This window comes from Lonchura striata, chromosome Z (genome assembly GCF_050655825.1).
Source record: "Lonchura striata isolate lonStrDom1 chromosome Z, ASM5065582v1, whole genome shotgun sequence".
Classification (NCBI taxonomy): Eukaryota; Metazoa; Chordata; class Aves; order Passeriformes; family Estrildidae; genus Lonchura; species Lonchura striata.
The window spans coordinates 46,095,692-46,120,370 of NC_140740.1; the positions used below are offsets into that span (position 1 = coordinate 46,095,692).

The 24,679-nt window shown below is 42.8% G+C and overlaps 1 protein-coding gene across 3 annotated transcripts in view; it reads right to left on the reverse strand.

Moving 5' to 3' along the window:
* Positions 1-9,175: 9,175 nt before the first annotated feature.
* DCAF12 (DDB1 and CUL4 associated factor 12) overlaps positions 9,176-24,679 on the reverse strand; it is a 32,765-nt gene continuing 17,261 nt past the window's right edge. For 2 of the 3 annotated variants that reach the window (XM_021554564.3, XM_085566191.1), the window contains 3 exons: positions 24,323-24,485; positions 19,992-20,176; positions 9,176-19,235 (listed from right to left, as the gene is read on the reverse strand). In XM_021554564.3, the coding sequence (XP_021410239.1) occupies positions 19,077-19,235; positions 19,992-20,176; positions 24,323-24,485 (507 nt within the window). In that variant the 3' untranslated portion in view covers positions 9,176-19,076. Of the gene's footprint in view, positions 19,236-19,991; positions 20,177-24,322; positions 24,513-24,679 lie in introns of all 3 variants that reach the window. The other variant, XM_085566190.1, reaches the window with a different exon arrangement.

Genomic DNA, 24,679 nt, shown 5'->3' on the forward strand with positions numbered 1-24,679 from the left:
GAGCGCCCGCCGCTCCCTTTCGCCTCCACGTGACCGGCTTCCCGCCGCTCCCTCGGCGCGCGCAGGGCGGGAGGGCGCGGGGACGGCGGAGCGGCTCCCCCCGCCCCGGGACGGCGGAGCGGCTCCCCCCGCCCCGCCCGGGCGTGAGACATCCCCCGAGGGACCCCAGAGAGGGCACACGGGATCCCCGCGGCACGGGCCGCACGAGTTAGTCCGCCAGCTCCCGAGGAGCCCCTCGAGAGAGCCCATGAGAGCCCATGCGAGGACTCCTCTGAGGAACCCTGTCACGGACCGTGTGAGGGACCCCCTAGAAGTCTCCCTGAGGAACGCCATGACGGGGCCCGGTGAGGGACCCGGGTGGCTTAGGAACAGGGCGTTTTAGAACCAGTTCTGCACTTACGTTAATGTAAACGTCTCCTCCGTTTGAAAGGATGGACACAGGGAGGCACCCTCCTGACATGGAGAACTCCAGGATAAAAGATAGCTGTACTACAGGAGGAGAAAGTCAAGTATGGTGGGTATTAATGAAGGATAGGGAGGGGTTGGCACAGCAGAATTGTGTTAGAGAACTTGGTGCAGCTTCTGGCTGTCTATAAACTCAACGATGACAGGACAGATGGCAAGAAAGGATAGTCAATAAAACTTGACCCCTGGGCTGAGTTTTGGATTGTGAGTCAGAAGGGGGAAAAAATAAAACCACAAACAAAAGTGTTTAGGCATTTAGGCTTTTTCCTGCTGTGTATTTTTTCCGTTGTGTACAGCACCTCTGGTTGCCAAAAACGCGGTGGTCCTTACCCTTTGGGCATCATTGCAAGGCTTGGCATATTAAAGCTGGGCTTACTTACTCTGTGTGGAAGTTGGTCTCTGCTTAGTGCTGAGCAGGCAGGGTTAGTGATGGCAGTGTTTGAGCTGAGCTGTTCAGCCCCTGGTGCCACCAGTGATGATGTTCCATGGCCCTTGACCTTTGCTGTGGTCTGATAATCTTTACTGCTCATCCTCTGTCCCTTAAGCCCGTATTCTCCATGTAAGTAGAAAGGGCATGAAATCTGATTTTACCCTAAACAGTACTGAAAATCCATCAGTGTTTTTCATGCTTCTGCCTTCTCTGCATAGATTAGATAGATTTAGTCAGTCTGCATCCTTGACACCTACTGCATAGATGGGCAGGAGCTACAACAGATCCTCCTGCTGAGGAGCTGCAAGATCTCCCTGTTCTGTTTTTCTCTCAGTAAGATAGATGGTCCTTTGAACTAAACTGAAATTCAGACCAAACAGTGCACAGGTATTTTTGGTTTTCTTGATGCAGCTGTTGTGATAGTTCTGTTTTATTACTATTGCAGGGGGACAATTAATTACAGCTGTAAACAAAGTTTCACAAGCTTTGTGACAAACATGTCTGCAGGTCCATAATCTGTGTAAATTTAATCAGTATTATTAGCATTCTTCCATCATGGCCTGGCAATCCTTTGATAATCAAGATGAAAATTTGGTATGCAGCACAAAACAACAAAGGCCAAGAGCTCTTGGGATGCTCTTGTCAGATGGTGTAGTGCCAGTTGGAATGTGTCTCTGAAAATTACACAGAATCCAGCCCAAGAGAATTTGGAATGGGAGAAAACTGAGCAGGAATACCAGGACCAAAGTGGTGTAGACTCTTTCTGCTGTACATGGAGTAAATATAAATGAGAAAATGGGATACTGCACTGACAAAGTTTCCAGAGGAGAGCTAAAGGAATAAACTGGTGGAGGCTTGGGAACAAAGACCTTCCCTCAAATATTGAACAGGAGGAATTTCTTCACTGAAAGGTAGTGTAGCATTTGGATGGACTGCCCAGATGGTAGAAGTGTTCAAGAAATTGACATGATACTTAGTGCTTTGTTCTAATTGCCAAGTTGCTGATAAGTCACAGCACTCACTTGCAGGTCTCTTTTCTGACCTAAATGATCCTTTGATTCAGTACATCAGATGTGGAGATAAGGCCCTGCACTAAACACTGTAAAGGTGTGACAGGGTCTGGCAGCCAAGTCCTGCCTCTGTCAGGATTCTTATCTGCTGTTACAAGGATTTGCAATATCTTCAGTTTTCCAGCCACTAAATGACAGTCTGGTGCAGGTGCAAGTCCAGATAGGCTATTTCAGCTTACTTTCTCAGTCACTTTCTGCAGATTTCTGAAACAGGCTGCAGTTCACATACCACATACCAGTGGCTGGACACCACTCTTCTGGTGCTTTGGCATTCTCCTTCCCTATCACATTTGTGAGTGGAGAAAACTGCTTGTGTTAAGAATATCGCCCTGTTCCTAGTTCAGTAGTCTGTTCTACTTCTGTGTTGCAGTAAAACCATCTCTTCTTGACAAGCTCAGGTGGTACTATCTTCCCTGTTGCTAATGCTTCCTTCCACTTTCCTCACTTTCCTCACTCAGGCTCATCGGACACTTAAGTCTGACTGAGCTGAAGCTCAGAGCAGTTTTTTGCTATTTATTCTGAAGTATTTATTTTCTTTGTGCCCTGCTTTTTCTTTTTTTACATAGCTTGTTCTAATAAAATATTATTCTTCACTGCGAACTGGTCTCACAGCCCTGTCCCTGATGACACCTCTTCAACAGTCACTATCTTTTTCCAAAATATATTGCACTAGCCTCAGAGAGTCAGCATAATCCAGGTAAACAAGCTCTGCAAGGGAGAGGCTCAGTATATAGAAACCAGTCTTGACTTTGAGCTTTGAGCTGAGTTTGCAGGGAATGTGTGTAGAAGCCCAGAAGATAATGGGGCTAATCTCAATCACTGGTAGCCAGGTGGCTGCAGAGCCAACCAAGGATTGTTGATACTAGCAGCCAGGGATTGTTAGCAATAACACACTGGGAGAATGAACAGAATGTGGCTGGAGAAGGGGCCACATGGACATAGAGCAGCACTTTTCTGGGACAAACATCATTATCCTAACTCCTGGAGATTAGCACAACACAGCAAAACTGTAGGAATGAGGTCAAGAAGCAGGCATGTAGGAGGATATGGGGACCACCAAATACCCTGAAGCCTCCAACCAATTTTCATAGTAGCTAAATTAGACAGAAAGGGAGAAATTTACTTCCAGTGCAGGGAAACTCATCTAGAAAAAGGTACCCATACAAAGCCCAGATATGTGTGTACCCCAGGACCCTGCACACTCCATCATCTGCATCAGGGATGGAGCCAGGACTGCTGATTCTCTCTCTCTCTCTCTCCCTCTCTCTCTGTCCCTTTCCTTCTCCTCTTTAATACAGCTCTTTCTCTTCCTCTCTTCCCTTTGACCTCCCTTCTTTATTTTAAACTCACTGCCATGTGCTGTCAGAGACTAACATAACAGTTTTCAAGCAGAGTGTGTAATCTACTAACAGAACTTTGTAATACAGATTTTGTGGGCCCACTGACTTTTGCTGTTTCTTTTGTACACAATAGTCCGCAAATCTTAGGTGCTCCCTTCTCCTGAAGGGTGGGATGCCACGATACGGAATTCTCCCTAGGTACAGAGGAACAATTGAAAATTTTGGTGGCAAAGTGGAGTTCTCTCAAGAGAACTATTACAAGGATTTGATAACAAGAGATGCTATCTCTGCACATACCTGGGGTTGCTGCTGCATTTAGATGTGAGGTGAAGCTTGTGGGGATGCTGCCAAGAAATGAGATCTAATGTGTTCGATTTTGTTGATATGCCTGCATAAAGCAGAGCTTCCACAACAATTGAACTTGAAAGGATTGCCATTTACATTATGGAAGCAAACCTTTTCCTAGAGATACCGTTCATGATGGTGAAGGCTGGAAGGATAATGTCATCGCGTCCAGCCTACAAAAAGCCCAGACCATTCAATTCTTCACATCTATGACCTGCATTAGTCCATCATGTCTCAGCATCCTCCTTGGAATTTGTGTTGGGCTGCTTGATCATTCTTTAGCGTCAGTGTGTCGCTGGAGATGACCCTTTTCTCCAGGTGGTCCCTGCAGACCTTGGTCCAAGTTTTCTTATTGTGTAGTTTGACTGTATGTAAAAGGTGATACATTTTCATGTGACCAGAATCTGAAATTGTTCTGCACAACCACCTTAACCCTACTGTTATTTTCCATTATTTCAACCTTTTCCAGAAAACATTTTATCTGAATCTGTATTTATTTTCAGATTGTTGAGACAGTTCCACATGTCTGAGCCTGACATTGAACCTGCAGAACCTTGCTTAAACACCTGAGAAGGATGCTAGTGGGGGTTAACCTGTGTAGTGCATGCTCTTCTAATGGTGAATGTTGAGTTTGTTCTGTCATGTTCCCTGATTTCATTCTCTGCCTATCCACTGTTACCTCTACCAGACAACTGTTTCTAAGAATTAAACAGGCTATGGTTAACATACTTGTTTTCCATACAACACTGTTGTTTGACATTAGCTGTGTATCTAGCCTCAAATTATCTATTTAGTCCTTTATGAATTTTCCATTATTTTGTCAGTGACATCAGAGAAAGTAGTCTGCAGATGCCTGGTTGCTTTGTCCCCTGCTCTAACAATGTCATGCTTCCTGCCTCTTAAAATTCCCCAAGATTAAATTATCTCCAAGAAGCCAGAAGTTTCCTTGGCCAGCTCTTAAATAACTTGATGGGGCAGAGTTGCAGTAGATGATCACTGAAGGTCTTGTAAACATCCTTGCACGGTGTTGCTCACTGCCTTTTGCGACACTTACAGACCATCTGTCTTTATCAGTTGGATTTTAACAAGCCTAGTGGAATCCCAACCCTTAGTTACTCCAGGTAATATAAAAGTTCCTGTAAAGAATGCTAACAAATGAGTAGTATTGTAAAGTGGAAACTGGATTTGCACCATTTGCTGTTTTTCCCCAGACTTCATCTTAGGATAAATTACAAGCATTTTTATCCTGTGATTTTAGTAGAATGTTTTGAATAGTGTGTCCAAGCATATTTGCCAACTCTGTTTAAATGTCAGCCATCTGTTTTCAGTTTTAAAAGGGCTGTTTGTAGATGCAGCAACTGGCAATGGCAAGAACAAAGCAGTAAGGTTGGGAGACACCAGGGAACTGCAGGCTGGTGAGCCTCCACCCAGACCTGCAAAGATAATACTGAAAGCCTCAAACACTGAGGACAAGAGGGCGACTGGCACTAGTGTTCAATATGGGTTTACACTGGGGAAGTCGTGTCGGGCTGATCTGGTCACCTGCTATGATGAAATGACTGCCTTGATGAATGAAGGGAGAGGAGAGGGATATTTCTCAGTTTGAGCAAAGCTTTCAGTGGTGTTTGCTAAAAGAATCTCATAGACAAACTGATGGACTACAGACTGGGTTTATGCACAGTGAAGTCACACTGAGAACTGCAGAGCCGCTGGGTCCAAGGGGTTGTGATCACTGGCACAAAGTCCAGTTTGAGTTTAGTCACTGGTGCTGTGACCTAGGTCCTGGGACCAATACACATTCAAGCTCCAGATGTTTACCTTCTCTTTAAGCAACAAGTTGAGTAGCCCAGACCTCAGGACTAAAAGCTTCCTGCAAAACCAAATAAGCTCCAAGTGCAACAGCAACAGCCTACAAGGTAACAGGGACAGTGGGGTTTTTTTTGGAGTCAAAACCTATTTATATTGGTAGAAAGCTAAAGCTGCCTTTCTACAGTTAACAGGAAAAATGCTCCTATAAATACACTTGGCAAGTCTCCACATTCCAAGACTCCTAGAATTTATTTCCAGGAAGGGAAAAAGTCTACATGAAGTGTTTTTACCAGGCAACAAGATCATTAATTGTTATAGCTTAATAGTGCTCTGCTGGCATCCTCACTGGCTGACTGCAGTGTGGTGTCCAGTAGCCCTCAGCAGCAGTACACAGGCTGCCACCATAGCACATGAGGAAGTGAATCTTGTTATCTTAGTACTGACCAACCTTTCCTCACACTTTTGGCTCAAGACCTTTCTTGGGGCTCAGATACATGGAGAAATTAGCCAGAATCTCTCCCTAGGTGAATACTTGCCTAGAACATGTCAGTGATTGGGGTGGAGTTTTACAGCAACAGTGTCAGTCTGTCTCCCCAAAGACAACCTTTAGTCACATTTTTTCCATTTGCCTAGAATCTGTAAAATTTCTGTTGTAACTGAGTCTGTGTGTTACACATTCAACATCAGGCACTGCAGTGGGTTTATAGGGAGAGGAAACCCCTGGGACGGGAAAACTTCTGACAACTCGGGAAGAAAACCCACAGACACTGATTACAGGGGTTACAGATCTTTCTGCTGACACTTCAGCATCTGTGGAACATGACCCTCACTCTGTTTATGTCTTTGACACAATTAGTTTAAGCAGTGTCTACCTGACTTTTCGATTGCACCTCTGCACTTGAGCCCTGTAGCTTCTCTCTCACCTCTGCCAGCTCACAGTAGAGCTCAGTGAAGAAAAAAGAGTAAGATCCTCTGTGCAGGGCGGTATTTTGGAGCAGCTTGTTGGAACTCAAAATGTCTCTCAGACATTTTTAGAGGTTCCAGGCCTTGGTCAGAGGCATTCTAGACCCCAGCAGGCAGCTGGAAACAGCTGTGATTTTGAGTTTGAGCCATGGAATGAGTTACCAGCTTTGAAGATGGAGCAAGCAGTCACAAAGGGTTAGATAGTATAGTAAAAGTAGTTACAAAACAAAAGGGACATTTTTTTAGTATTGTACAGGAGGGTTTTAACACTTGTACAGGGGGGTTTTTACTTTGTACATGGGGGTCAGAAGTTCTAAGATGGAGGAAAGTGAGCTGATCCTGTTCTTCCTCCTTCTTCTTCCTTACCTCCATGTTCTTGGTGATGCTCACAGATTGGTTTAGAGTAGAAAAGCACTTTGTAATATAGGTACTAGGTATTGGGGAAAAACTGTAAACATATACTATGTAATATATCATATAAAAGATAGCAACAGCCCTGGACGGGGAGAGAGAAGAAGAAAACAGCAGACAGAGAGGATGTCAGGGTATGTGTGTGCGTCTCTGCTTGGGCTGCTGATCAAACAGCTGCAGCCCACGAAGACAATCTTTTAGATAACTCACAATAAACTGCCTTGAGACCGAACAACAAGAGGCTGCGGAGTTTTTCTTTGGAAGCATGGGTTGGAGGAGAGACTTTACCACCACACGAGACCCCAGACCAAGCCTGGGGTTCTCACAGCAGCTGACCCATTGCTCCCAAAAGCCATGTTGGCCACATGGTCCCTTGAGCCTTTTAGGGGGTTGGAGCCCTCCTGACATTTGTTCTTCCAGAGGAGGCTTGAGAAGGACTGAGGAAGCTGGGAGACAAAGCACAGAGATTCTTGTTTTCTAATACACTATGAACTTTCTCATTTTCAATGTCTCAAAAATGGGCCACCTCTTGCCCAAAAAACATTTCAAGCACTGTGTCCTGCCATCTGTTTATATGGGCCTTGAAAGCACCTTATATTTGAAAGACTACCCTGATCTTTCATTCAGAAATAGACAGGATGAGTATGGCAATGGCTAGGAAGGACTAACAGAACAGTGTGAAACTATGCTGAGTCCTGTCCTAGTTTGGCTTCCTCCTTGAGCAACAGCAGTGCCAACCAGCTGGCAAGAGCTGAGGCCCTGAGTCACAGAGATCAGAAACAAAATACACCCAGGAAAGGAAGTGATGACAGCCAAGTAAACCTGCAGCAGCTGGGCTGGACCTGGAGGCAGGCAGCAGATTAAGTGTTGAAAGGGGTAATATTGACTGCCACATGTTTGTAGCATACAGTCAAGGCATAGTTGATAACACCACAGACCAGCTGCAGGCTCCAGGCCAAGAAGTGCAGTGGGTCTCATTTTGGTTCCACAGACAGGAACGACAATGCTATATATGCACATGTCAAGCATGGCCAGTGAGAAAACACTGAGGGAACCTAGACCTTTTGGCAGAAGGAGTGAAGACTCTGGCCATGAAACAGATAAAAATCTCTTCCCCCAAAAATGGTGAGCTGCCTTACATAAGGAAACAAACTGATTCATCTGCACTGTGAATGGGAAAGCAAGGGGACCTGCAAGACAGGTGATGGGACAAAATAGATTAATGCTAAAATTAGTTTTCTGGGGACAGTTTAGACTTTTTATTGCTGAGATTTAAGCTGGACATGGATGTAAGAGGAACTCAATACCAACAGCTTTTGAATTTGTGAGCTCATTTTTGGTCCTGTAAATGACACTATGTGAATGCTGTACTCAATGCAGCATCTGAGGCTGGTAGGGAATTAGTAACCCTGGTTGCCAGAGCCCTCTCTAACCCATCATTTTCTGTTTGTCTCCAGGGCCAGGTTTTCCTTTGGTTTTCCATTGCATCTCTCAAACAGTTTGATTAGAAGGCTCAGTGGAATGCCAGTTCTTATGTCTTTTTAAAGTCTGCCCTTACAGCATTCACGTATCAGTAATGCCTACTATCGGGAGCAGAGCTTGAGTTTGTCCATGATCATGGAAACAAGCCTCTCAGGATGAGGCCAAGGGTGAAGACAGAGAGGCAGAAGCCGATTTTAGGCAGAGAATTTTAACCTCCAGCATAAAACTTAGACCTCTCAGACATTCCTCTTCCAAAAAAAAATAACTTTCCCACTTATAGACAGTGAAATAGGACAGCTATGTGAAGGCCTCACTCTCCTGTGCAATGAAAATATCTGGAAGTGCTACAGATGCAGCTTTGGGATGCAAGGTCTCCCTAAAACCTGTAGTCCTATACCTGACTGTCCAGCTACATTTATCTGTGCTGTTCAACACTTCTAAGAGGTAGGGCCTTCTTAGAAAAATAAAGTGGTTGAATGGAAACTCTTGCCTCAGAGCAAATGAGGTATCAGATGATGAGAACAGGAAGGAGATGCTTTGAAGTGTAACAGTCCCAACTTTTCCAATAGGAAAATCTCCTATGGAAGTAACGAGTATTGCTACAGCTGTACAGAGAACTAGGACTGATGTTTAGCCCATGAAAAACTAAAAATAAGCTGAGATTCTTCTCTTGGGTTATCAACCCATTCACTGGTAAAGGAAAAAAAGAACAAATCGCTTCGTTTTCACTGAATCAGTCAAGTCCATGCAGAGGCTGGACTGCTGTGGTAAGAAATCCAAGCCCACTTGCTTTTAAACTGCCCTGGATTTACTTGCAGTGGAATATTAGCAAATAAGGGAAAATATCAGCCAAACCAACACACTATACAAATACATTTTATTTAGAGATACCCATAGTAAGATGCACAAATACTTTTTGTCCACCAATTTTCAGATCACACAACTTCAAGTAGTGGAAAAAAACAAACTGCAGTTAATTACAATTATCTATGTAACAGGGCAGTAGTAAAAGATTCATTTGTCAGACTACAGCATGGTTAACGATACTCAAATGAGAATGTACAGGTCTAGGTATTTAAAAAGTGCATGGGGCATTGCCACATACACTAACATGCTTCTTCGAAGAGCAACACCTTTCTGGCATGTGACAGTTAACCCAGTTAATGCAAGAGGGAAAACAGGCTCATAATTTGATCTGTAAATGTATCTACTAGAAGTTTTCCTCCAAACAGCAAAATATTGTGACTGACACATGGAAACCAATCTATAAAAAACACTGTTACATTGTCCATGTAGTCAAGCAACACTTACATGTCCTAAAATTTAAAATTACCAATTCCAGTCTACGCCATCACAGCTTTTACACAGTCTTCTTCAAAAGAGTCCAGAATATTTAATTGCATTTAATAAGCCGGCAGAAGAGCCGTAGTTTGAGCACCACACTTTTGCACCCACAATGAGTTCTTCCACAAGAGTAATCTCAACCTTCAAATTAAAAAAAAAAAAAAATGTTCCACCTGCAAGGACATCAACTGGCTCATGTATTGCTTGGTTTACTTTGAAATTCCCATGTAAATGGAAGGAAAGGTAGGAAGCAGCACTGGTCTGAGGGAATAGCTGCATTGGTTTAAAGTTATATTTAAAACACATGGAACTTGGACTCTTATCTCCAGGGTCTCTCTCAAACCAAGGAAATTCATTAGGTTCCACTTTTCAGTGCAGTCCCTGTTTTGTTTTTAAATAGGGATAGTGTTGAATATGCTTGGGAAAGACCAGAAAGGACTGTTGTGTGAGTGATTCTATATAAGAACAAGAAACACATTTAATCAGTTGTCAGATAATCTTCTTCCATTGCAAACATGAGAGCAACAGAGACTGACTTTGCATTATAGTTGAGAGGCACATTTTGCACTGATGGACAGAAAATCTTGGTTTACCACGCAACTTTCTGTGGCTTAAAATACCACCTAACTTCCTGTTAAAGCAATTTTTAAAAAACAAACAAAAAAACCCTCAATTATTGTTTTCACACTTAAAATTCATAAGCTGCTCTCTTAGCTATTCTATTCAGAGATACTTTTCTACTTGAGTATATGCAGCTGGTTTCTTCCTTGTTTGTCTAAGAGACCCTTGTTTCTGTGCACCTTGAGACAAGTAATCCTGATGCCTCAGGACAGGCCCCGGTACTATGTTCAGGAGTTGAGAAAGTTAGTATGGTTTTTTACATTTGCAGTAAACCCCAGAATAAAAAAGAGAAGAAGAAAAGCCACTGAATTGCAACAACCAGCAGTACAGGAATCAACTACATGGAACAGGAGTGACTTTGGAGCAAACCTTTTTGGACTGTAAGAGATATGGCAGTACAAGAAGATACCTAGAGCTGAGTAAAAAGAGTAGAGGACACTGAGAGCAAGGTCCTAGTTCAGCAAACCACTGCCTATGCCAGTAGAAGTTTCAAAGTGTAGTAGGGCTCTAACAGGTGCCCCCAGACTTTGCAGAATTTTGTACCTGAACTAGTACACCATGAGAGAACAGGGAACTTGCTCAAGTCCCAAGCAAGCAGTGTGACAAGATATGAGTGAGGCTAGGACAAGAGACTGAGACTGGAGATAGCAATTGAACAAGAGGGACAAAGCCCACCAGAAGTTACTTAACCAGTTCTTTTACTAACAGCCCGGTTATCACACCCGCAATGTGAGAGAAGCCCAGAGCAACCAGCTGAAGCCGTAAATCACAACTGGCCTGTTACATCCCTACATTGTCAACAGCCAGCCAAGTGGAGGACAATGCAGACAAGGCCCTTTCACTCCATCATCCCTGCACAAAGCATGCGGAGGGGGCTGGTGGCAGCTGTGAAGCACATTAGTCATAGTCATTCATGAAAACAGAGACAAGTGCACTGGTAACCTTGAATGTTGAGGGGAAGACTGAGTGGCCACTGAGTAAACTGGTTTTTCGCATTCCATCTTCACATCTCATCTGAACAGGGATTACCACCAGGTTTGAAAGTTCTGGGTGCAACTTAATTTGCAGTGATGTAAGGCATGATGGCATAAACCCTCAAAAGCCTACCCTTCAAACATTCCATTGCCAGCTCACCTCTTTGTCATTCTTCCTGGACAAAGTAAATTAGAATAACTTTTCTCTTTTGAGCACAGGTTATTGTTTTGCTCATATCCCTACTCTTTTATAATTCCACCCCCAAAAACATAAATCTCTGGAGGAAGCCATGGGATCAAGTCAGCAACTCACCTTCCTGGTATTACCCTGAATGAAACCTTTAGTCAAGACTTTGAGTAGCAGTTGAAGATGCCAGTTCTCTGGCTAAACCACTACAGATCAGTTTGACAAACACCCTGAGTGAAGGTAGAGGGCACCTCTACTTCCTTATCTGCTGATACCCACTGAACAGTATGAGTACAAGAGGCTTTCAGCTTCTGCAGACTGTGCAGGGTTGAAGTCTCCACTTGCAAGACAGGCATCTAGCCACAGAAGTTTATGGTAAAAGCACACAGTGATCTTGCCACACTGGGCTACAGGTTTGCTTTTTATTATGACTCAATAATTTTCAGAGTAGGCAGACAGCTTTGAACTCATCATTACAGGTGAACTAGGAAGAAATGGGAGAAGAGGATGATGCTAAATGTTGAAAACTAATCCATTTGTTCCACTCAGAAAAGTGACTGTCTTAAAAACAGCACCTCACTGAATTTAAAGGAACTCTGCAATCGGCATGAAGCAAAAAGAACTGCAGAAAGAACTGCAAAAAGTCTGTACTGTGGTACAGAGAGAACAGATACTGTTAGCACAGAAAACACAGACTTTAGAGCTCTATGACCATGTATTAATGTCAATACACTGATGACTAATGTGCTGCTTCTAAATACAAAGGTAACCTCATGGATCAACAGAATGCAGTACTATCATTCAGTTAATTATGCATAGGCATGTCCGTGGAAGGCCACAGCAAGTGAAGATATATATGTTCCTTTTCCATGCTATTATGAGACATAATGTATCAATTCTACTGTATTTTCTAAATGCGTAAGAGTTAGAAACTCAGGCCAAATGCCAGATGTCAGTTTGAGGCTTGCAAACAAATACATCTTTAGAAAACTAAACTGAATGTAATGTCTTTGTGTTGAAGAAAACAACGACAAAAAACACCTTTTCAGAGAGGAGAAACAATTTGCAAGGTAACAGAACACTAAGCCCCATGTGCAGACAGGCTGGTTTCACATACTATCTGCCATTCCACACTGTTCCATTGCAAGCTGCATCAATCACTTGGAACAGGTTTATCTTACAGTCAAAAAATGTGCACTGGAATATTTGAAGGGAGCTGTTACAGCTTTGCTTGACAGTTTCTGTGATAGTTCAGGATTCAGTGCTGTTTCTGATACAGCTCATGACAGAAACAAGCTGAGAAAGCCTCTGTTAGATGGGTGGATTTGGAGGAGCTGTTAACAAACATCAGACCCTGGATTCAGAACAAAAGCCATCAAGTATCAGCAAGTCCTGATTATTTTTTTTCCCTCAAGGCTTTGGATCTTATTAAAAATATTTGGGAAAAAAAACATTAAAAACAGTTCACTGTAGGACATCCTATCTTCAGGCAACAAGTTATGATCATTGCACATTTTAAAACACCTTGTGTATTTTGTGCATTTTATGCACCACAGGCAGTGGGGAATATCCAGCATTTATCTACACATGAACATACAAGCAAGGACTGACAGGTATCACTGGCAAGACTGATACCAAGACCACCCAGCGCATTGATTTGTCTACACCACATAACACAAATTGAACAAGTCACAAGTAACAGTACAAACCTGTTGCAATTTCAACACATACATCTTAGAAAAAGACAACACATGTACCCAGCCCTAAGACAGTGACAAGTTTGAGATAACTTTATAAAGATCAAGGTACCAGAAGAGGAAGGCACATTAACCTCTGGTTGGTCCGTTTCGGTACTATTTGGACGAGTCATAGTGATTTATACCCTGAGACTGTGAGAGGCCTTGAAAATGAAAAGAGACCAGGTAAATGGGCAAATAAAAAGTACAAGTTTAATGAGATAGTAAGATTCAGCACCTGAATTTTCCCTTTTCGCAAGGGAATCTAGAAAAGCGGTTCCTAAGAGAACACTGTATTGACTCCTACATTTTTTGTTCTAAAGGCAAAAGAATAAATTCAAAAGAATCTTGGACTAAAGACATTGCAGTATGTTGTAAGGGGTTTTATACAGCCTCTCAATTTCAGTACAGCAAACACAATTTGTATACAATCAGGTGTTGGTGGTTTTTTGGGTATAGAAACAGTCAGACTGCCCACATTTTTCCAACTCTGCCACCTCCATTTTAAATCTGTGTGCACTTTCTTAGACCATACTGCTCCCAACAGGGTATTAGTGGGAAAGGCTGTTAGAAAATGGGAAGATTCCTTTCTGCAAGAGCATTCTTTTAATTAGCAAAGTACCACATGGTTTTCATTAAAAAACCCAACATCACAAGCAAAAACTGACTTCCTAATTTCATCTTGGAAAAATAACAAAGTTATTATAATAAAACAGAATTATTAAAATAAAAACAAGAGTTGCTAAAATAACACTGGGATGTCAGGATATATGCTTGATTTCTCAGAGATGTTTCTGATTAAGCATTTATGTATCCCCTCTAGTTTTTAAATTCTTCAGGAGTCCCGAGAGCCATATCAAACACTGTTTGCCTTTTATTGTTTTTCTGGTGTTCTTTGCCCATCCTCACCACACAAAATGCTCATGTACAGGGGCAAATGACAGCACCTCACCCAAGATGTAGCTGTTGTCTCTTCCACTCGCCCTTGTCCTGGAGTGTCTGCTTCAGAATTTCAAGTAAGTTACTGAGGGCACCATAACACTCAGAAATGCATTTTAAGTTGGGGTCATACCATGGGCTCAGACTGTGGGGTGGCCAGCAGGCACACAGCAATTTTCACTTGGCTTTCAGCTAAAAAAATTGTGTCTGGTAGCTCAGGAGTTTCTGGCTCAGCACAGGCTAGCCAGAGGATCAACTCTACCTGCATGATACACAGATCTGCAACAGAGTTCCTTTGGAACAAGCTATACCCCAGTCCAGTAATTCAGTCATAGCAGCAATTGCAAAAGTAGCTAAGTAAGAAGGTATCAGACACATTGGAAAAGTGCATTTATTGAAAATAAGGGTAACAGACCACAAAAACAGACCTTCCACCTGGCTGCTGAAAGATGCTGCTGCTTTCCCACATGCAGTAACTGACAGCCCACCTGTCCTTGGTTTCTTGCAAACAAGTAACCTCGTGAAGGGTCTAGGCAAGGTTGCTTTGTTTCATGCCTGCACCAGGTGAGGCACAGCAGTTCAAAAGGGCTGTAATGCCTCTCAGCTGAGTGACACAAATTAAGACACCAAAGCACCACTCAACATAGCTGGGACATAAATTTAATCTGTTAGTTTTTTAGCTGCAAGCTATAGACAAAACAAGTGCTCAGGTGAAGGAATAGGATAAAATTCTTGAAGAGAATGATCCCCAAGTATCTTAATCCTTTAGATACAAAAAGCGGCCAAAGACCTAAAATGGAGGCAGCAAATATAAACCCCTTAATGCAATTCAGGAGTCTCTCTCATGAAGACAGTCACAAGAGTTACCCACAATATGAGTGTAACTTTTGTGAACAGACTAAGGCCAGCAAGATCACTGGCACTCTTGCAATGATCTTAAAAATGGATGTGTGGGGAGAATGAACTGAGACTAGGAACATAAACCTACTCTCAACTATTCTTTGGTAATTTACTCACCTCGAACTAACACCAGCAGCAGTCATGAGGGTATCAAACAAATGGACTAACTTCTTTACTGCAATCCCAGAAAGCACCAGAGGAGAGCTATAGCAATTCTCCCTACACGACTTGACTGTACAAGGGAGAAACCTGGAGGAATTACAGCAATAGCGTGTTTAGTGAAGAGGGTGAGCATAACCCTTGTTACTGTGCTCAAGCCAACAATGCGAAGTAACTTCTGATTCCCCAGGCATGTCCCATGACATAATATCCATCTGTTACTGAAGAGTTGCTACTCAGTATTTACAAGCTAGGTATTACCAAACCCATAACTGAGTCACTAGTTTGATTACCTACCATAAATACTGAAAATATAATACCCAAAAATACCTAAATTAACATGGTAGTCTCCTGAACTCATTGGTACCATAGAAGATTCCACACAACTGAGAAGTCAATAGCAACCAGTCTGAAGGCATGTTATGCTAAAAGTTTTCTCCTTCAATCAAGATAAACCAGAGTATGTTGCCCATGCAGAAGAGACTGCTACTGTGCAATCATATAAGTTAAACATGTACCAGGGCTACTGCCCTGTTCAACAGTCTGAGCCAGCCTCAACTTCTACCCAGTTAAAATAAAGCAAATTGAAGGTTTTGAGCACAGGTTGACAAAATGCCAGCAAGCCTGTTCCTGCTCAGCAGAGATCATCTCTGCAAGGACAATATTGCTACAGCAAAGACTGGTATGATGTGGGTTGGAGGAGGCAACCTCAAACAAACCATTCAAGCAGGAAAGATCAAGGGAGGGAAATATTGAAAAAACAGTGGAAAAGATAGTCCAATTATATGCATGTCATTGGGTCTCAGCAGCACACAGGAAGCTGTTCAGGAAGCTACTGTAGTGCAGTCACCAGACTGAGCTCACTCTATTGCAGGGGTGTATCTGGCTTTTGAACAGTGAGGTACCCAACCTCTCTCTCTGCAGAGCCTCGAGGCTACCTGCTCTGCAGGCACTCCTGTGCTTGGATGGGAAACCCACTAATTTCTAACCATGATCAGTATATATCTAACCCAAAAGGGCAACAAAATCAAAGTAAAAAACAATTCTGTTTTTCTTCTATTACTTATCTTTGGACAGCTGGTCTATCATCATCACCTTTCTATGCCTCAGTTTATAACAGTGATTGGAACAAAAGTTATATATGACCAACCAGAGAAATATTCTGAAACTTAACATCTATATCACTGTAAGCATTTAAAACCACTGAAACTAGCTAAAAATTAAGTTATCTCTGGTCCAAATTGTTTGTGTGCTTGCAGCACTATCTGGTTTGGTTACCAGTTTCTTAATGGGGATTCTCATACAGCAACAAAGATGGCTCCCTTACTGTGAGAAGTTATGTTTGCAAGAAAGCACCCTGAAAGCAGAATGCACAAAAGCATGTGAGACTTGAGACATTTTACATCATTGTCAAGATTAATCTGAGAATTGTGCAAAGCCTTTTATGAAGAAAAAAAGGAGGAAAAGAGCACTCATATTACCAGGCTTTAGGAGCACACATTAAGGTACTTGTGGATATCACAGTCAATAGGGAGGGACAACTTCCAGTGGTCCTCTTCAGTTATGTAGAGACTTCAGAAAAATCGGCCTTTGTGTTTGAAGGCCACACACATACGCTTTTTCCTCCTATCATGGCCTAAACTATGCTTCAATTAATATATCAACATCAGGGCTTGAATTTCCAGACCAGGAGTCTCCCTTTGGCACTGCTGACACTAAATGCCCAGCTATTACCTGTTGCTTCAGCAGAATGGAGGACATTCACTAGACTCAAGTGTCTAGCTTCTTCAAAAAAACAAAGCAAAAAACTTCAAACCTAATTAAAAAAAACCCAAATAAACCAAAGCAGAACATGTTCCTTGTGACAGAATGATCTTACACAGTAGCTGTAAGGCTACAAATCCTGCCATTCTTCTCCAAGACTTATTTTTCTTCATATACTTCCACTTTTGCAAGCCCCTAAAATAACCAAAGCAGCTACCCCATGGTATATAATTTTACATTTTCAGAGAAAAGCCTGTCTAGACATACACACATGATGTGTGATGAACTGATGCAATTTATGCAACCAGGCCACAATGGTAAGTATTATGCAACACTGTAAAGTCTGCTTGTGAAGCACCTGTGTTAATGCACAGTGCTAATTATACTTCTTGGATAGGTGCACCCCTGGGAGACAGCTCTCTTGCCAGGACTTCCACCCCAATGAGAGGGACCTGCACTCTTTGCAGGATTTCCATCCAGGTCTCCATACCAGCTGGAACTTAAGCCTGAGGCGGACTGCTTGGTGTTACTGATGCAGATATTGAGTATGAAGGTAAGAGAGACTGTAAAGACAAATGCAGATTAGCTCTGGGCTGTGGGCAGGAAGTGCAGTGGTAGTTGATCTCCCACAGAGATGGGAGAATAGAGCATGTCCCAGCCTTGTCTTTCCTCTCAGTTTCAATCAACTGCCCATTTGGCACCAAAGCTGCGAGGTACAGACACACTTTGCTCCACCAATGTAAGGGGAAAGGCATTAATTCCAGCAGAGGACAGAGGCATCACTAACAAGCTGAGAGTTTGGTGCCTGCCAAAAGGAGGAATACCTTGGAATCTTGCATTTTAGCTGAGTATTGGGTAAGACCATCACCATGGGAGGCACACCCTACACAGCAGGATCTGAAGGGCACTGGACCCATCTCCCCTCCCAGTCCCAGGTGAAGATGGAGGAAGGCTGAAAGCAGAAGGCAGCAGGGGATTCTGGAAAAGCCTGAGCCTCTCCTACAGCATATGCTAGCACAAAGTGAGGGAACACCAAGATACCCTCCTTTGCAGAAAGCTGCTTACTTGCATTAGTAAAGTCTGAGAAGCACTCTTTAATCTTAGTGAAAAAAGTTTATTTATTCCATTGGCTTCTTTAAGCAGATGGCCAACCAGAACAGCAAAAAGGGGAAAAATATCCACAACTTGGGATAAAAAAGGTCCAAGGTTTTAGGCAGTTTATGAAGAGCTTATAAGCTACCCTAACAGCATACTCAGAAATCGTATTTCATCTGAAGAACAGATAGATTTAGTTCATTTTGAATAACTAGCCCCCATTTCCTCTCAGCATCTCTGCAGCCTTCAATGTAATGTCACCCTGCAACAGCCATGCTGCAGAACAGTCTGTACAAACTCCAGTTGTGCAAGCTGATACCTGGGACAGACAGTGAAGAAACAGATCAATTTTTGCTCCTAGCACTGCTGAGAACTACCATTCGAACACAAATGCACTTTTAGAAACTCCTGCACTTTGGATTTGATGGGCAATACCTCTAAGGAATCCATCCCTGGGCTCCAGTGAGTACAGCTTAAAATACCATATCCCTCTATGTAAAAACAGTGTCATTAGACTTGTACTTTTAAAAAATACTTGTACTTTAAAAATCAACCCAGGCCAGGGCCAGGCTCTGCAGATAAAGTAGTAGCTTATCTCTTATAAATATTTTTAATAGTTTTTAATTACACGTAGTCCCCACTCCAGGTAATGTAACTGACACAAAGTACCTGCACACATGCAGCCCCAAGACTTTCACAGAAAGCTCAGGAGCAACCAATCTATAAGAAAGAAATCCTACCTCACAGCAAAGTAGAGGAGGGGACACATGGCCAAGCCAGCCTAAATCGGGGGAAGAGTCGTTTGGAGTAAGTACAATAAAAAAGAACTTCTAAACCCCTCCATATAAAGGATCAAGGAGGTTAAAGCAAAAAACTAGTTCAAAAAGATGTACAAAACTGTTGGAGACCAACAGAAAATTCTGCCAAAAAATAACTTGTGTTTAAATCAGGAATCAATGGCATCACACAATTTTGTTGTTAAAAAAAGAAAAAGTAAAGTGGATATCTGTGTAAAGATCAGCATCAGAATGAAGAGTTATCATTAGCTCCAGAGACCAGCATAATTCCCATGAAGTCCTGATGGAAGAGGGCCTCCTGCCACAAACAGTTTCGTTCCAGACGAGTCGTAGCAGTGGGTGTAAACAGCATTTGGGAAGTAATTTATGTCAGAAAAATAATTCCTCCAGGTTTCATCATGGTTCTGTTAAAGAAAAGTTTAGATCGTTATTGTTGCCAAACAAACCCAAAACCCCGTTTCACAAAAGCATTAGGTAGCTTCCAGACCCTAAAAAGACGTATTTTCTCATAACAATCCTGAAGCTTCATAAATGTCAACTAAAAGATACCTGAGTTGTCCTGAACCTTTTTCTGAAAACATTTAGGTCAAGCACTGGGGAGGTGAGGAGATGTTGCAATGATAAAACAAAAGGTAATACAGCTAAGTTAAACAAAGCCATTAACTGCTTTAGGATAACATACAGAAAACCAAAGGCAAGTGCCTGACATGGCATTATGTCAGGCAGCCACAGTTTCTAAAACTGCACAAAATTAAATTAAAACTCTCTTGCTTCAAGTATCACATTAGATTACCATGGCTTTAAAGAAAGACAATTTATTCTCTGTTTGAGGTTCTGAAAACTACAACTTAGATTACATTTGAAAATGTAAAGATATAAAATCTAGTTCATTTATGAATCAGTGCATAAGAACTGTAATCACTATGCCTTACACTCAAGCAAATAACCTTCAGTTATTTATGAAAGTTATCCTTTCATAAAGCTTTTGTAGAAAGCAATTCTGCAGGACTTCTTGCTCTTCATTATTAGTTATTGGTTATATGAATACTGTTTGACTGAGACACATTTCACACAACAGGTCCAAAAAGAACTGGCTCTACCCCACTCCTATATAATGGGCCTACTTCCTCCCACCTCCATCACAGCTACAAACTACTTACCAGCCAGCCTTTCCCAGTTGTCAGCTTCAAAATTTCACTTCCTCCTAATTTCTGCTTCTGTCCATAGCAGACATGGGGGGCCTTCTCTTCCAGGAACCTTTGGGCTCTGATATCATAAAACAACAAGGACCCTTGTCCTGTCCCCACAGTGATGATGTGCTCGTAGAAGCTCACTGAGCGGATACCTGTCAAACAGAGAAGGGATGGACAGTGCAATAAGGAACAGGGATGCTTTGGCTTTGCAGTGCTGTTGCTTCATGTCTAAAATTACCTACCAGTACTCTCCAAAAAAAAAACAAGTTTTCCCACTGCTACAGAGCAGTGCAGACAAGTCCCACTGATGCTATTGAAACAGCAGCTTTGATGCATACATGACTGCTCTAATCCTTGAGACCATCAGCTACACCATTGGTACATAGTAAGAAACTTTATCCTCAGCAGCCCTCAGGTCTGCTAGATAAGCCAATTAGGGTCCAGAGCACTTTTGTTCTGTCTGCACAAGCCTTTAAGCCTTTAAGTTAACACACCAAGAGCAAGTACATGGCAGCAGACAGAGGGAAGAACATCATGCTGTTTTCCTCCACGAGCTCACACTTTAACTACCTGCCAACCTGCAGTAAATGACTATCTGAGAAAAGAAAGTCCCAGCTGCCACCAAGTGCACTGTGCTGACCAAAAGGCTAGGTGTAAGCAAGTGTAATCATAATGATCACCAGTCACTTTGCTGCTAAGATAGCTTCAGAACTATTAATGAACCTGATCTGTCTCCACTCAAATATTCTCAAACAAGCACTGGATCTGGCTCTGCAAAGACACACAGAAAGCCTTCAGCCCTCTGCAGTCAGCAAGGGAAGTCACTTGGGAAAGAGGAGAAAGGCACAAAAGTGGACCTCCTCTTATTTTTGCTTCAAGAAGTGCTGTTGACAAGCCACCCAGGAGAACACTTACTTCACACAAACAGGTGATGGAATATTAAGGCAGATGGTATATACTTTTAAATTAAATGTATTAATAAAAAGCAATAAAATGCAGAACACCTGTGGATCTTTCTCTAACTAAAGAAATTAATTGTAGAAATCCATTATGTGCCCACTACTAAGGATATTTAGAACAGGCTTCCAAAACTGTATTTCAAATTGTCTCGTAAGGGACTGAAGTACCTTAGATTAATCATTCCTGTCAAGATAAAAGTACAGCCTATGCCTAGAACCTATCACAGTAAGTTATATACTCCCAGCCCTCTACCACCTGTGGACCTAGATTATTTAGTTAAGTATATTGAGCCTCATGCTGCAGGAATGGTCTACAGATCCCAGAAGGAAATTAAGATCTCCTACACAGGAATTTGCAGAGTCTATGCCATACAAGCTCTCTCTGCTGCCTTCAGGACTTGAAGAAAGGGGCACACGGCTCTACAGGCCAGTCATGCAGAGAGCAATTGCTTCTGTGGATCAAGAACTACTGTCTAAGGTGTGCATTTCCCTTTACAGCTGCTAAGAAAAGCAACACTTAGAAGGTGTACTAAAAAGCATTCACCACCTTCAGGTGTAAAGAGGCTTACAGCAGAGGAAAGCCAGCCCCAGCTCCAGCCTTACTGAGCCACCACCTTTCTGTGACCTGCCTTTGTGCACAACTTGAGTGAACTGAAGTTAATGTGGACTTACCACATTCAGCAGGTACACTTGGAAACTTAAAGCACATTCAGGTACCACTGCAAAGCACTTGAAATCATATTTTAGTCCACCGATCAAGAAAGACCATTTTCTAGAAGTGCTACACCACCCCAAGTCCCAGGGAGATCAATATGGAGTGGAAACACTCAGTATCTTGGGAATTACTGTTATGTATGTATCTCCACCACCACGCCAAATAAAAAGATGCACCTACTCTGCAGAAGAGAAAACAGCCTTGAACAAAGGCTTTCTCCAGACATGAACTGGAGAAACCCCTCAAAATACTCCCTACACACACTCCCTACACAATATGGAAAATAAAATACTTGAGGCAGGTTTCAGCCACCACTGGGCATCGTACTGCAGTGTCTGGGTCAAGACCTGCACAGAATCCTCACTAACAGCAAGTGAGGACAAGCAGTCTTGCTGGTAAGAAGTTCAGCTGACTTCTCCTGACATTATACATATTCCTCCCAGATCTGAAAGCAGCAGACCCTGACACTGATCTAGACCACTGCTCAGTAACTGCATAAATAAAACTTTCCTATCTTTGCTGACATATATCCTCTTCTGATAACCTGCCTGATGAAGAAATGGAAGCCCAGAGACGAGCTAAGTAAGGACTGCAACTTACTGGCATGGGATTAATGTGGCACTGTCGTGGCTTGACACGGAAAAGAATTTTTCCGGAAGGAAGAGGTCAATTTGGATATTGACCAATTGAAGGTGAACACAGAGGGGTTAAAAGCAGAATTCCCAGGAGAACTTGCTCTCTTTGGTTCAGGTCAGTGCGCAGTGCAGCCTCTCCTCTGCCCAGCTGTGGCTGGGTGGGGAGGGGAAGGCCCATGGCCTGACTGAGGTGGGCCCAAGGGTGGAGGGACTGGAACCCCCTGCAGATGGAAGGGTGGAGAAATCTGGGATGTCTCCATCCCCCCCAGAGTCTCTTGGCAGCGGCGGCTTGTCAGCAGTTCACCTCGAGGAAGGAGAAGAGCAAAGGCGGGGGGGGCCCCCCGCAAGGTGCCCAGCCACAGTGGGAGCTGGAGCCTGGGCAGAGAGCCAGCCAGGGAGTCAGGACTTTTAACCCTTACTTGAGAAATGAAAGCTTTGTGAATTTTTTTTTCCCCTCCTCAGTTTGAAAGAGAGGAAGAGGGACACCTTGGACCCTGGGATGTTAGAAGGAGAAATTCTAGATGGGAGGGGGACAAGGAGTGGCTTTTGGCTGGACTCTTCCATGTTGGCCACAAAACTGAACCATTTTTTTCCTCCTCCAAGAGAGACTGTATTTTAGGAGGATGCCAGTGAGCCAAGAGACCTGCTTCAGCTGGGGAAAGACAGAAGTGGAGTGAACAGAGAAAAAAAATTAGGGGGTTTGTGGTGGTGCCCCCTGTCCTCAAAGAAGGAGAAGAGAAGATCTCTGTTCTTGGACCCCCAGCCCCAGGGAAAAATGGGGGGGGGACTGTGGTCCCAAAAAATTAAAAACTGAACTGTTGTTTTCTCCCCTCTTGGCAGGACATCCTTGAAAGGAAAAATCCTAAAAACAGTCTGTCCATCCATGCATTGGTGGTGAGAGCACTGTGCATGGAAAGGAGAAGGGTCACCATGGCAAACTTTTTCTCTGGGTGGTGCCATGTATGACATGGAAACACAGGATGTGGCAGCTGTGCTTCTTGGGGGGTCTGTGGCACAGGAGAGACTCTGTTCCCTCGATGGACTGAGTATTGATTGTTTGGAGGGTGGAAACCTGATTGGGGTCCAGATTGTGTCTCACTGTGGTTTGTTGGAGGTGGGTGGTGGGAGGAGAAATGCTTTGCAAGGTTTTCATTTTGATCGTTGTGTGTTTCTTTTTCCTTCCTTTCTTTCTTTTATAGTGTAGCTTAATAAAGTTTTTTTCCTGTTATTAAACTTGGGCCTGCTTTGCTCTGCTCTCAATTGCATTTCACAGCATTCATTTGAGAGATTGCATTTTCATGGAGGCACTGGCATTGTGCCACTGTCAAACCATGACAGGCACTCACTGTGCCTTCTCATGCCTGATAGTAAAGGATATGGAGAGCACTTTATGGGATCATGCATTCTGCAAGCTGTCAAGCCTGGCCCTGGTATAAGGTTCAACTGGACATACTGCTTCCATATAAGAAAAGAAAATAGCACTCGAATCACATAGAAAATAAGGAGTCCCAGTCATGGCTTTAAAATCACAAAACAAGCTTTCTCTCGCAGCACATACTCCCAGTAAGGTAGCACAGAGCAGACAACATGCCTTTTTTCTAATTCATAGAGAAGAATGTAAGAGCAGTATGAATAGTGGCAAAAAGACTACATTTGCTTTGAGATGATAAAATATAGAACAAGACCCAGTAAAAAATATACAGCAGTAAAATGCACACTTTTGAAAGTTCAGTAATATTTGGATGGTTTACAATTGAGTTGCTTCTAATGGCAGTGATGTTGCCCTTCATTAGATTTCAGAGCTGGTCACATTTGGTTTGTTGGTAGCTCCAGGTATACTGTCACAAAACCAAATCTATACATACACTGCTAATTATTTAGCCGATCACTAGAAAAGCCCTTCCTGTTCCTTAGAGGCTTGACTTACTACAATTTTAACAGCTACTTCTGCAAGCAAACCATTTGAAGCACTTTTAACAGGTTTCTTACCACTGCCTCGTTCTTTGGAACAGACGGATTTAACATTGTGAGAAGGCTGCCTTGGATCCAGAAAAGAGACATGTGCCTGTGATCCTACTGCATACACTGACCACTCCTGACCATATGCCAAACACACGTTCTCCCTGCAGTATGGCAACTTTGTGGAAAGTAACTGGAAACAGAAAAAATAAAATTCAACCTGTTATAAGAAAAGATGAAGATGTTAACAAAACAATTTTGTAAGCTATGTTCTAGTAAATTGCAGGGAAATAAAACACAAAATGCAGGTGAAAAATAAGAAGGGAAAAAACTGAAAGCAATAGGGTGCCTTATCTGAAACAAACTGAGACTATAAAGGCCGAAGCC